The sequence below is a fragment of the Glycine max genome, chromosome 13 (genome assembly GCF_000004515.6).
Source record: "Glycine max cultivar Williams 82 chromosome 13, Glycine_max_v4.0, whole genome shotgun sequence".
NCBI lineage: Eukaryota > Viridiplantae > Streptophyta > Magnoliopsida > Fabales > Fabaceae > Glycine > Glycine max.
Genome location: NC_038249.2, coordinates 44,944,231 through 44,957,988, shown reverse-complemented (window position 1 = coordinate 44,957,988; position 13,758 = coordinate 44,944,231). Strand labels below are relative to the sequence as shown.

The 13,758-nt window shown below is 30.4% G+C and overlaps 3 protein-coding genes across 10 annotated transcripts; 2 read left to right on the top strand and 1 right to left on the bottom strand.

The window, feature by feature from the left end:
* Positions 1-332: 332 nt before the first annotated feature.
* On the bottom strand, positions 333-2,252 carry LOC100305567 (uncharacterized). Of its 2 annotated transcripts, XM_041008580.1 has the most exons (3): positions 2,111-2,205; positions 1,965-2,018; positions 333-926 (listed from the first exon to the last, which is right to left on the bottom strand). In XM_041008580.1, the coding sequence occupies exon 3, from the start codon at positions 865-867 to the stop codon at positions 694-696; it is 174 nt and encodes a 57-aa protein (XP_040864514.1). In that variant the 5' UTR covers positions 868-926; positions 1,965-2,018; positions 2,111-2,205; the 3' UTR covers positions 333-693. The 2 variants fall into 2 exon arrangements, with proteins under 2 accessions (XP_040864514.1, XP_003543706.1); XM_003543658.4 differs by lacking the exon at positions 1,965-2,018 and having other exon boundaries at positions 2,111-2,252.
* Positions 2,253-3,455: 1,203 nt separating this feature from the next.
* LOC100799776 (galactoside 2-alpha-L-fucosyltransferase) lies at positions 3,456-6,856 on the top strand. 7 transcript variants are annotated; one of them, XR_005888065.1, is made up of 5 exons: positions 3,456-3,569; positions 3,673-3,912; positions 4,269-5,734; positions 5,872-6,012; positions 6,238-6,856. XR_005888065.1 is itself a non-coding variant. In XM_006595125.4 (3 exons), exons 1-3 carry the CDS (start codon positions 3,693-3,695, stop codon positions 6,242-6,244), a joined length of 1,584 nt encoding a protein of 527 aa, XP_006595188.1. In that variant the 5' UTR covers positions 3,468-3,692; the 3' UTR covers positions 6,245-6,856. The 7 variants fall into 7 exon arrangements, 2 of the variants coding, with proteins under 2 accessions (XP_006595188.1, XP_003543705.1); XR_005888066.1 differs by having other exon boundaries at positions 3,468-3,912; positions 5,855-6,012; positions 6,238-6,396; positions 6,492-6,856; XR_005888067.1 differs by lacking the exon at positions 5,872-6,012 and having other exon boundaries at positions 3,468-3,912; positions 4,269-5,625; positions 6,238-6,396; positions 6,495-6,856.
* A 1,892-nt stretch (positions 6,857-8,748) lies between these two features.
* On the top strand, positions 8,749-11,100 carry LOC100814715 (galactoside 2-alpha-L-fucosyltransferase). The gene is made up of 2 exons (XM_014766315.1): positions 8,749-8,947; positions 9,620-11,100. Exons 1-2 carry the CDS (start codon positions 8,749-8,751, stop codon positions 11,098-11,100), a joined length of 1,680 nt encoding a protein of 559 aa, XP_014621801.1.
* Positions 11,101-13,758: the final 2,658 nt, after the last annotated feature.

Here is a 13,758-nt window from a genome sequence, read left to right as displayed (position 1 = left end):
CCAATACATGCATGATACATCATACATGAAAAGAGGTTGGCATGGGGAAAGAACTGTACATTTGTAAGGGGGTTCATGTAAAACAACAACAACAATAATCTAGTCTTATTCCAGTAGGCGTTGGAGCAAGTGTAAATGAAAAATCAGAGCTCGTCAAAATAGTCCAGACATCTTATCCATGTAACTTGTTAAACCAGAAACTCAACAACACATGCAAATTGTTAGCAAACAAGATAATAATGTAAAAGAACAAACCCTGATCAGATATTAATCATTAAAAGCATCAGATAATGGATAATATCACCTAAAATATTTGTTATTGGGGACATAAATTATAATTAAATACTATTAAATACAACTCTGATGACCATGGAACAGATCTCTTGCCTTAAGCTAACTTATCATCCAAGATTCAAGAAACTGAGTATCTGAAATCTGAAATCTGACCTTTTAACTCGTGTCTAAGAATAAGATTCAGATTTCAGAGCAAGGAAGACAACAGAAGAATGAGAACGTTTCCCTAGGAAAGGACTAAATAATAAGCTTATCATTGCTAAGAATGCTTCCACAAAAATCTTCTACTAATTCATGTTTTCCAAAAGCTTAGTTAATTGAGGTTTTCGATCCTATAATCCAGAATTTTAAAAGAAAAACTAAACAAGAACCTGATTTCAATATAGCACTTGTTAGGCACTAATCATCATCATCCCTCTTCTTGGGCTTGCGGTATTTTTCCTCCACAACTTTTACCATAAACAAGGCAGTGTCAGCTAACTTTGTGACGTTAGGAACTTGATAATTCTGAGCCAAGTAAACTCCACATACTGTCCCTGCTATGAAAGAGAAGCCACTCCTGATTATACCCATAGATGCTCAAGTGCTTGATATGAATTTGTGCTATTGAGAACCCACTTTAGCAAGAATCACTGTCAGAAATAAGCAAATCAGCATTTCGTTAAAATCATATGATGAGTAATTTTAGTTTGTGCGGTTGGCCATTGATTGGGAAAAAGTTTCACTGGCATATATTAAAGGACACCACTCAGATCATTAATGAAGTATTTTTCAAAATTTATAGCATAACCTATATGCTAATCTTAAGGGTTGGTTGGCAAACAAGAGAACTGGTTCAAAGCTGTTCAAATTAAAACTAGTTATATAAATCTATATAAATTTGAGCTTCTCTGTTTAAAACAAAATATTGCTCATTTCTTTTGAATTAACCTTTACTTCAGAGATTAATTCAAATGTCAGTCATTTGTTGTTTTGTCATGAACTTAAGTAGTGAATGGAATTATTAATCATAAAAAAATAAAATATGTTGCTATAAGAACAACAAAAAGGGCTTTTAGATTGATAGAAAATTATATGAAATTTCTAGCAAACATAAGAAAAAAAATCATAAACAACTTCAAGTCCATACAAGTGTTTTACATAATTTAGAAAACATTATGATAAACAAATCCAAACTAGTTTATTCTAAGATTCATTCACAAAACCAAAGTTGCTAATTGTGAATAGCTCACTAGCCTATAGGTTGCTGGAATGATTGCAACATAATATGCCATATAGCGTAACAAACTGCAGCTATTCTCAAATATAGCTCATACTATATACAATATATCTAAAATGAACAGAAGTGTCAATATATATGAAAAACTATGGCCACATTTAAAAACATCTCATAAAACTCAATGAAGAGATAATGACAAATATATCTTATGTTCTAGAAGCATATAGGAAGATATCCAACCTGACTAGTAATACATTATTACACAGTATAGCACATAGCAACAGAGCCAAGGCAAATTATGTTTTCAGCATAAATGTTTTGAATAGGATTACACTTATTTAATGGGTTATGGATTATTTGAGCTTATACTCTAATCAATAATAATAACCAAAGAGTTTTATTACTCCCATTTTTGAAGTTATGGCAAGAGAACAGGAGCAGAGATAGATACATATCGCATAACAGTGTTGATGTGGAAACCCCAGTCCCAAGACGAATTAGATTCCTAAAACACTAAAAACATCAGAAAGAGAAAGAAATTTGTATGCAGAGAAGAGAAGCGCTAAAGGTGAGCGATGAAAGAGAGTGTTAAGATACCTAAACAAACAAACAAACAAGGCTGATGTGATGATGCCGACGGAGCCCACCTCGCTCCGCAGTAGTACCCGCCGCCTCCTGCTTTTCGAATGATGGAGTCAAAATACCCTATTTTGTCATTTAAAATAAATACTTAATTCTATTCAGTTATTCGTCAAATTGTAATTTTTTTCCCTATTGATGATTTTATTGGTTCAACATATTTAATTTCTTTTGGTTGGAAAGTCAAATATCGTGATATTTTAATACTATGTTAACATAATATTTATCTAAAAAAAGATTAAATAAAATAAAAAATATCTTAATAAACATTGAATTTATAACTCTTATCTATAGATAAATACACTTGATTTATTTTTAGTTAACTACGTTAATATTATTTTTTTATATCACTAAAGAGTTATTAAATTTTTTTAATTATTAAAATTTATAAATTAAAAAATATTTAATATACAAATATTTTTAATTTTTAATATTAAATATTATTCAATTTATAAATTTTGATCATTTTAAAAAAATTAATATCCCTTAAATAATGATTAATAGGAAATAATATTAATATAATTAGCTAAACAAATCTATCAATAACTTTATGTAAATAATTAGATTAAAAATAATATGTATATTAAAATAAATTTTAAAAAAATCACATAAAGAATTTACATATTAATTTATAAAATTTAATTAAAAATTGGTAAAATAAATATATGTAAATGATATAAAATAAAATTAAAAAAATTATATATTAAATATTTTTTAATTATAAATTTTGATCATTTGAAAAAAAATTACTAATGACACCTAAAAAATAATATTAATGTAATTAATTAAAACAAAATAAGTAAGTTAATACTATTGTATAAATAAAATATCATGAGTTTAATTTTTATTAAAATATTTTTATTTTTTACTTTATTTAATCCTTTTTTACATAAGTATCATGTTAATCAATTATTTACATAAATTCTATATCAACACTATTATACTACATTAAACTCAATATTTGACTTTGGATTATCAAATTATAGGATATCAAAATTATAATTTAATCCTATCATTTCTTTTTGGTTCACTAAAAACTTAAATATATAATGAAAATAATAATTAAACACATTTGATATGACATTAAATACTGTTTATTATGCATTATTGGAATAAATTTTTTTCGTGAATATTTATAGGATATGAAGATAAAAAAATGAAATGAAATATTTTTTTATAAATTAAAATTAACTTTAGCAAAGATTAAAAAATCCTTTGGAGAAACTAAATGAAATATTCTATTTTTTATTAGTTAAAATTGCTTTATGTATAAACTAATTAAGTTTATATAAATTTATTTTGTTTTATTTTTCATTCCAATAAACAAAAAATGATGGAGATGAATCAGATCACAGATTCAGAGTTGCCTTGTCGGAAAGCGTTTTCCATTTCGCATTGTGAATTCAACTCCGATTCAGTAAGTAAAGTTGGGGATCTGATCTGGCTTGCTTTGATCTTTGATGAATCAATCCCTCTTACTTATTTCTTAGTATTAGCGATGCTCGTGTGTGTTTCTGTAGTTAATTGATATCACGTCACGATGAATAAAGTAGGGTGGAGTTTCAAGAGCTTCAAAACCTTATTGGTTGTGGCTTCTATAACCTTCCCTATTTTACTCACACTTACTCTCGTCCACCAAAACAACAACTCTGTTTCTGATCTCTTCCAAGGATTTCACGTATTGTCTGGAAGAACCCTCAATACTAATGCTACTGCTATTCTCTCGAAAGATCATGATATTATTAGAGAGTCAACTCTAGGTAAGTTCAATTCATCCTTTTTTATTTTTATAATGCAAAATACACAAAGGATTACTTTCAATATCACTATAAGTGTTTATTTGTAGCAATACTAATAAACACTTTGTACCTAGAGCTGGCATAATTATTTGTTGAATACTTGAGAAAACAGCAATTAATACCGGCACTGGTCGGTTATCATTGGTTTAAGCGTTCAGAATCTATTAAAATAAGCTCTAAGATGGTTTCATATAATTCATTCACTTACATGGAGTCAAAGCTACCATAACTTGACTGAAGTTTCAACAAATTGTTTTCTGGATATAAATGTTCTATATAATTGTATGTTTTTATATTGTTTATTTCTGCAACTACAGGTCCAAAGAACCATTCATTTGAAGATGGGAAGAATGCTCTGTCCCTATCTACTACTACCATTGCTAATGACAAACTCCTTGATGGACTTCTAGTTTCCTCATTTGATGAAGCATCATGCTTTAGTAGATATCAATCTTACTTGTACCGCAAAGCTTCCTCTCATAAACCTTCTAAATATCTGATATTCAAGCTACGAAACTATGAACATCTTCATCAAAGTTGTGGACCTTCTACCAAATCCTACAACAAAGTCATGCGAAAGGGCACAAAATTTAGCAAAAATGATGCTAGTACTAAGTGCAAATATCTTGTCTGGACAGCTTCCAATGGCTTAGGGAACAGGATAGTAACCTTGGTTGCAGCATTTCTTTATGCTATCCTTACAGACCGTGTTCTACTTGTCAAATTTGGGACTGATATGCACGGCCTCTTTTGTGAGCCGTTTCCTGGTACCTCATGGTTATTGCCCAGGAACTTTCCTTATTGGAAAGATCAGAAACATATTGAAACATATGAAAGCATGTTAAAGAATAACAAGGTAAACACGTCACATGAACTTTTGCCAGCATTTATTATTCTTAATCTACAGCACACCCATGATGGTCACAATAATTTTTTTCATTGTGATCAAAGTCAAGATCTTCTCCAGAGAATTCCCGTGCTGATTTTATGGTCAGATCAATATTTTGTCCCTTCTCTTTTTATGATTCCATCATTTAGACAAGATCTAAGTAAAATGTTCCCTGAGAAAGACACTGTTTTTCACCATCTGGGACGTTACCTTCTTCACCCATCAAATGAGGCATGGGAAATAATTAGAAAATTCTATGAGGCACACCTAGCTAAGGCAAATGAGAGGATTGGCCTGCAGGTTAGAGTATTTAATACTCATCGAGCACCACATCAAACCATTATCAATGAAATTATAGCCTGCACCCTTCAGCATAAATTGCTGCCTGATTTCGACATGCAAAAGTCAGCAACTTCTCCTTTGAAGAAGCCCTCAAAAGCTGTTCTAGTAGCATCTTTATTCTCAGAATATGGTCAGAAGCTGAGGACTATGTATCAGGCAAATACAACTGTGACCAGGGAAGTAATAAGAGTTTATCAGCCAAGTCATGAAGAGCGTCAAAAGTCAAATAATGACATGCACAACATTAAGGCATGGACAGAAATATATTTGCTGAGTTTGTGTGATGCATTGGTTACAAGCCCGAAGTCTACTTTTGGGTATGTTGCTCATAGTCTTGGAGGTTTGAAGCCATGGATTTTGCAGAGGGCGTATGGGGAAACCATCCCAGATCCACCTTGTCGTCGAGCTAAGTCCATGGAGCCTTGTTTCCATTATCCTCCCAAGTATGACTGTAGGGCCAATAGCACAGTTGATTTTACTTCCATTTTTCATCATATGAAGCATTGTGAAGATGTATCTAGTGGTTTGAGGCTGGTTAATGTTAAGCACTAGGTAACAAACAAACTTGACACGAGCACTGAGTTATTTGCTAATTGCTATTACAACTAATGTCAATAATCCCTGTTTGCTCTAATATTTCATTACTTTACTTTCTCCTCCTTTTTTTGATAGCGTTTGATATTGTCTAGACTAGAGAGACAGAGCATTTGGTTTTGCGATTTCCTTGTCACTTTTCACTATTTCCAGTCACTCAGCACAGGGATCCTCCTATTTCTAAATCTCTGGGTTAGAGGCTAAAGATTTTATTATTGGCAAGAGATACATTGTAGGTGAGCATTTGTGTACTTCCATGTATGTCTATTTCTAAATCTCTGGGTTAGAGGCTAAAGATTTTATTGCTTGCAAGATGCATTGTAGGTTAGCATTTGTGTACTTCCATGTATGTAATTGAAGTGTTGTGCATCACGTGACTGTAATCCTCTGCTAGTGCCAATACTAATACGTCTGTGTGTTTGTGTGTGTATTTATTTTAACCTGAGTGATTTGTTTTGTAGGCCTTAGACGAATTTCCAGTTATACCAAATGGAGTGCAACTGCTTAGGATATTGTTCTCCACCATTAAGTCTTGTACTATGTAATGGTTGTTTGCGATTTAAACCTGTTTTACCACATTGAAGGTGGTTTGTGTTCATGTGGACTACACACAAATGCTTGTAAGCTTTAAGAATGAATGGCATTTGAGGTGAAATCCTAAATATATCATCAATGACAACATCGAGGCTATTTTTTATGGATGTATTTTTTACAGCAGGGACCTATGATGGTGTTGGTTCTCCATTCTGAGAAAGGTCGTAGATATAATTCAACTTGAGAAGGATGGTCTGTCCACAGAAACCTGCACAAGATATATGCATTATTATTCAATATCGTTATGGCAAACTTCTTTAGTTGGTTCCAGGAATTCTGAAGGTCTCTGCCAATTTTGCTGCTGAACTACCTCAAAGGCATGTAATGATTAGTTTAGCTAAAATGTTTCTAGCCAAACAACTCCTTTTCCCCCTTGTTTTAACTGTTATTTATTCATTATCTTACATTATTTAATTGTGAATTAGAACTTTTGTAGTATTTAAACAAGCAATTGAAGTTGTTATAAGCATAAATAATTTATGACAACATTGACAAGTACCATTAGCTAGCATATTCAATGATTTGTTATGATTCAGCATTACAAGATATTTGCCTCGGAACTTAGAGTATCATCACTTGCGGATGCAATAACTTGTCGAATAGCTGCTCGCGATGCCTTGTGAGAAGATGTCATGAAATTTTAAAAGAAATCTTTAAGCTCTCATTATATATACTTTAGCTTTCATGTGTTCTTATTTTTTATTTTCTTAATTATCAATCCAGCTGCAGTAAAATTGCATTTCTTATGGAAAATTATGTAAGGTTGTCACTCGATCTGGTATATGCTTATTGGTCATGTAAGTGCATATGTCGTCAAAAACTAAAAATGATTCTTCTTTAGTTCTCCATTTGCTTCTCTATCTTGCATACCTCCTTAAAGATGTGCATGCACTTGATTTTTGGAGTGATTTTGATTTAAAAATACCATATTATGACACTACACAATTACTACTGCTGAATTAGGGCATCCATTATGTGGACACACGTAAAAACATAAAACGAGTGCGCTCCATCTGAATGCTTATTATCTAAGTATAACTTGTTTACTTTTTATTCTATTTTCAAGTATGAAGGCAAGGTATTTTATATATGCACCAGAAGTTGGGTTTGGTAATTTTGTTCATAAGTAAATGCATACCGAGACAAATGCACAAACCTCGCATGCACGCGCTTTGCCTTTAGTTAACTGACAGTCCAATACTTAATTAATTCAACCCCTCTATCTATACGTTTTGTAGACGAAGAAATATTTTTTAAAAAATCTCAGATTTGCTTTCTAGAGCTAACGTCCCACTCCTATTTCTCCTTAAATGACTCTCGGCCCAGCCCATCCATATTGATAAGATTTATTAGAAAGATTATTACTAAACAAATTAATTGTTACAAAATTTAATACCTAAAAATATATACAAAAATTATTATTTTTCATTAACGTGTAGAATAAATTTAGCTTATGAAACATTTTTATAATAGAAAAATTCAATTGCACATTAATATATATATATACATAAATTTGATAAATGCCGAATAATTTATCTCTTAATTTCTATTTTAAATAAATTATTATACGTTATTTTAAATTTATGCATATATTTAAAACATTATCAATTAATAATTTTAATTTATTAATACTAATTTATATTAGTATATATTATTAATTTGCATATGGGTTCAATTTTGCCAATATATTATTAATTTATGTGTATACTAATTTTAATATTATTAGTATATATTTTTATTTTAATTTATCATTATTAATAGTATATTAGTATTTATTAATAAAATTAATTTTATTATTATTTGTATACATCTTCGGCCTTAATTATCTTAAAAATAGTATATATTTATTAATTTTAATTTATTATTATTAATAGTATATGCTATTAATATTTATTAATAACATTATCATTAATTTTGTTGTCAAAAAATTAATAACATTAATTTTATTATTATTAGTACATAGAATCGGTCTTCATTATTTTAAATTATTATTACATATTTAGTCAGTTACACATGACTAAATTACTAGAGGCAGACTAGTCAACGAAGTTGGTTACATGACCAAATGATTGTAAGTTGTACTAGTCAGCAAAGTTGGTTTGGAGAAAACAAATTATTCGTCAATAAATAATTCCTCTTTGCCTTCTTGCATTGTTAATTCCCTTCGATCAAATACAATTTCGACACAAAGGAGTAATTAAACTCAAGGATTTGACTTCTTTAATTTCATGTGATTTGACTTCTTTGCCTTCTTGCATTGTTAATTTCCTTCGATCAAATTCACTTCTTTAATATGCTATTCCAATGTACATGTTGTAATAAATGCAGGCAATTAAATAAATTGATATCTGAAGCTGCATGCCTTCAAGCTAGTCACGATGGATAGAGCAGAGCGGAGTTTCAAGAGCTTCAGAACATTTCTGATTCTGACTTTCATAACCTTCCCTATTTTAGTCACATTTACTGTCAGACACCAAAACTCAATTTTTGATCTCATCCAAGGATTTAATGCCAAGAATGCTACTACTGATGCCTTAAAACAAGGGGGTAAAAACTCATTTAATGAGTCAACTGTAGGTAATTTCGTACGTTGTTTGGAATCTATTCCTAGCATCATTAATCTTGTAATATTATGCCTTTAATCCATTACTAGAGTTACTTTATCTAATGTCCTTCTCTGATATTGGTAATACATACTCTTGTTTCCAGCTTACTTTCAGTCTATTCTATTTCTTGATTTTCTGACAATTTTATTACTTTTAAGATCACTATAAGGGTCTATTTATAACAATACTGATCTATGAAGCATCGACACCGACACGGACATCGGACACGATACGGACACAGACACGTGGACACCTGTAATGTCCAAAATATAGAACGTAGTACGGGTGTCGTGTCGGTGTCGGACACTGACACGGACGCGTGTCGAACACCGGACACGACAAGGAACTGGGATGTCCGTGTTTCATAGATACTGATAAACACTTAAGCTTTCTTGTACTTAGAGTTGGCATAATTATTCTGTTCAATACTTAAGAAAATACCAATTAATTCCCACACCGGTAGGTTACCATTAATTAAAGCGCTCATATTTTAATTTCTAGCAGTTATTTCATCTAATTCATTCACTTTAATGGAGTTAAAGCCACCATAACTGAAGTTTCAATGCATTGTAATCTGGATATATAAATGTTGTATAAAAATGTGTATATATGATTTTTATTTTCTTGATTTCAACATCTACAGGTCCAAAGAATAATTCAGTTGAAGATGGGAAGAAGAATGCTCTATCCCTATCTACTACTACCAATATTGCTAATGACAAACTCCTTGATGGACTTCTAGTTTCCTCATTTGATGAAGCATCATGCTTAAGTAGATATCAATCTTACTTGTATCGCAGAGCTTCCCTTCATAAACCTTCTAAATATCTGATATCCAAACTACGAAACTATGAACATGTTCATCGGAGTTGTGGACCTTCAACCAAATCCTACAACAAAATCATGAGAAAGGGTGCAAAATTTAGCATAAATGAAACTAGTAGAGAATGCAAATATCTTGTCTGGACAAGTGCTAATGGCTTAGGGAACAGGATGATAACCTTGGTTGCAGCATTCCTTTATGCTATCCTCACAGACCGTGTTCTACTTGTCAGATATGGGGCTGATATGATTGGTCTTTTTTGCGAGCCATTTCCTGATTCCTCATGGTTATTGCCTAAGAACTCTCCTTGTTGGGAAGACCTGAAACATTTTGAAACGCATGAAAGCTTGTTAATGAATAACAAGGTAAACAATTCACAGGATGAGCTTTTGCCACCATTTCTTGCTCTTAATCTAACGCACATCCATGTTGGTCATACTAATCTTTTTCATTGCGATCGAAGCCAAGATCTTCTCCAGAAAATTCCCGTACTGATTTTATGGTCGAATCAATATTTTGTCCCTTCTCTTTTCATGATTTCCTTATTTAGACAAGACCTAAGCAAAATGTTCCCTGATAAAGACACTGTTTTTCACCACCTGGGACGTTACCTTTTTCACCCATCAAATGAGGCATGGAAACTAATTCAAAAATCCTATGAGGCACACCTAGCCAAGGCAAATGAGAGGATTGGCCTCCAGATTAGAGTATTTAATATTCATCATCCACCGCATCAAACCATATTCAATGAAATTATAGCCTGCACCCTTCAGAATAAGTTGTTGCCTGAACTCGACATGCTAAACTCGTCAGCAACTTCTCCTTTGAAGAAGCAGACATCAAAAGCTGTTCTAGTAGTATCTTTATACTCAGAATATGGTGAGAAGTTGAGGACTATGTATCAGGAAAATACAACTGTGACCGGGGATGTAATAAGAGTTTATCAGCCAAGTCATGAAGAGCATCAAAACTCAAATGACGACATGCACAACATTAAGGCATGGACTGAAATATATTTGTTAAGTTTATGTAATGCATTGGTTACAAGCCCCAGGTCTACTTTTGGGTATGTTGCTCATAGTCTTGGAGGTTTGAAGCCATGGATTTTGCAGGGAGTATATGGCAAAACCATCCCAGATCCACCTTGTCAACGAGCCAAGTACATGGAGCCTTGTTTTCAATATCCTCCTGAGTATGACTGTAGGGCGAATAAAACTATTGATTTTCCTTCCATTTTTAATCATATCAAGCATTGCGATGATGTATCTAGTGGATTGAGGCTGGTTAATGATTATCACTAAGCATTCAGTCATTTGCTTTGCCAAGTAATGTCAATAATCCCGGCTTGTAAACTCAAGAAGGGAATTGAGGTTTTTTTTTAATTTAAAAAATTGCTAAAGTAATTTCCAAATGAAGAGAAAACCCCAAATCTATTTTGTAACCGTGTCATATAGATTCTTTGAAGTGTTGCAAGTGTTATCTTCTTGATCTACAAATTAATGGTTTTGATCTTATTAATTTTAATCCTTCTTTTGCATTTAATTTCTATCAAAGTGTGCACTTTTTGTAAGAATCGGTAAATGCATAACATTTGGAATGCTGTCATGTTATCTTTTTCCCAACCGAATTCTTAAATTTCCAGTCAAATCTATTAACATTATCAGGAAGATTGTATATCTCCACTCACAAGGATATTGCTTTCTGGCTTTTGTCTTGTGATTGAGTACTGTTCAACACTAACAGTACTCACTCAATCACATGACCAAGCAAAACCATACTATATATGTCTGTCTATTCGGATATTAAAATTGATGATGAAGTTCAAAAGTTTGAGTAGGAGCTCATATAAAATCCCAATCAAACTTTTCTTTTACAAGTGCAGTGGAATTGTGACATGGATGGCATGTGTGAGGCCATTGCAATGCCACCATTTACACGTACGTAAAAGTAAGCTCAGATTTTAATAGAGCAGAGATTCGTGAAACTTTAATCCCTTATCGCATCTTTCAATGTACTTTCTTTATGTCTGATTACAATAATATGCATGAGTCATATATGACGTTGAATCTGCAGGGTGAGGGTGCATGCGGATTGTGGAGTATCTTTATCATTTGTCTTCTTCATAAAGTTCCCATGTGAAGGGTTAAAGTGCTTGGTTTTGTTAAACACTGTTTTTCTTCATTGCATATCCACGTGGTCCAGCACCATTAAGCCATTTATGTACAAAAGTTCCTCAATTTTTCTGAGAAACTGGATAAGGCCAGGAAAAAAACAAACTAATCCATGAGACTAATCTCGAAGGATATAAATAATCGAAGGAGGTTTTACTTCTTTCAACAAAATACTTTTTATGCACCCAGTCATGCATTTACATCATGCTTTAAAAACTTAATTATCTATTAATACTGAATCTGTACAGCACAATTATATAATTTAAGTTGGAAAAAATTTCTCTTAAATTTTGGGATAATTTAGTTATGAAATCATTGTATAAAATATTATAGTTTTACTATTACCCCTCAATTCATTAAATTGTGTAAATTTTAATTAAAAATATTTTTTTCTTAAATTATTTTTCATTAGAATTTGATATCAAACAGAAACTTCCTATTAAATGAAGAATGTTTTGAAAATAATTTTATTAAATAAGGCAAAAGTATTTAATATTTTTTTATATTTTAAAAAATGAACATTTTTTTCTTATAAAATAAAAAGGATGGATTATTATTTGAAAAAAATTACAGTAAAAATATATAAATAATATTATATAATATTTTTTAATAAATATTAATTGTTAACAAAATTGGAAATATTATACTATCTCTACCTTTGTATATAAGACTCTTTTGAGAATTTTTATTTCCTAAGAATTCATTCAAATTATTTCTTATATTAATTATTCTTTTAGTAAAATATCTTTCATTGTTTTACAACTTATGTAGCCTATAACAATAAATGGTTTCTGAAAAGAAATGATTAAATGCATAAGATAAACTTATTATCTTTCTTGTTAAAATTTTAAGAAAATATTAGCGCACATTAATTAAGTGAAAAGATAGAAATGATAAGTTAAAATAATTTTAATGATAATTTTAAAAAGAATATTAATAAATTTAATGTTAAAAATTAAATTGATTATTTTTTTAATCACCGGTGAGCTAGTTGAAAAAAAGTCTTATATGGAAAAAGGTAGGTAATTAAAAGTATTATTTCTCACGTGTCCAATTGTCCACGATGAAGATGCGGAGAAAAAATAAGACTAAAATATGTTTTTTCTTTTTAATTTTTGATATGTTTTTTTATCCTAATAAAATTAAAATGTGGATACAAAGTTAGACTTAGACAAATCGAGCTTATGTAACATCTTCTTTTAAAATTTAAATGATAGATTATAATATGTTTTTTTTCATATAAATATTGAAATGTTTGAAAGTTATACCTACAAAATTTTGAGTCTTTTCTTCTTTTGAAAAATTAAAATATATTTAAAATATCTAACACGATTTACCTGAACCTACATCTAAGCCAAAAATTAATATATTTTAATTTTTTAAAGAAAAAAGACTCAAAAAGGATGAATTTCGAACATAATAATCTGTATAAGAACAAAAAAACATATTTTAAATTATAAGTTAAGTTTTAAAAAGTGTCCTGTAGTCTTGAATTCATTCGAGTCTAACTTCAAGTTAAGAAACAACACATTTAAATTTTGAGATGATGAAAAATATATTAAAATTTTTACGGGGACAAATTTTAAACTTTTCGATATTTATAAGGATGAAAATAATATTTTAGAAAAAAAATAATAAATAAACTATCAATTAGAAGTAGTTCAAATATTAAATGTATCAATTAAAAATTAAGTCCTAAAAGATTTTGTATTTTTACATAATATATATATATATATATATATATATATATATATATATATATATATATATATATATATATATATATAT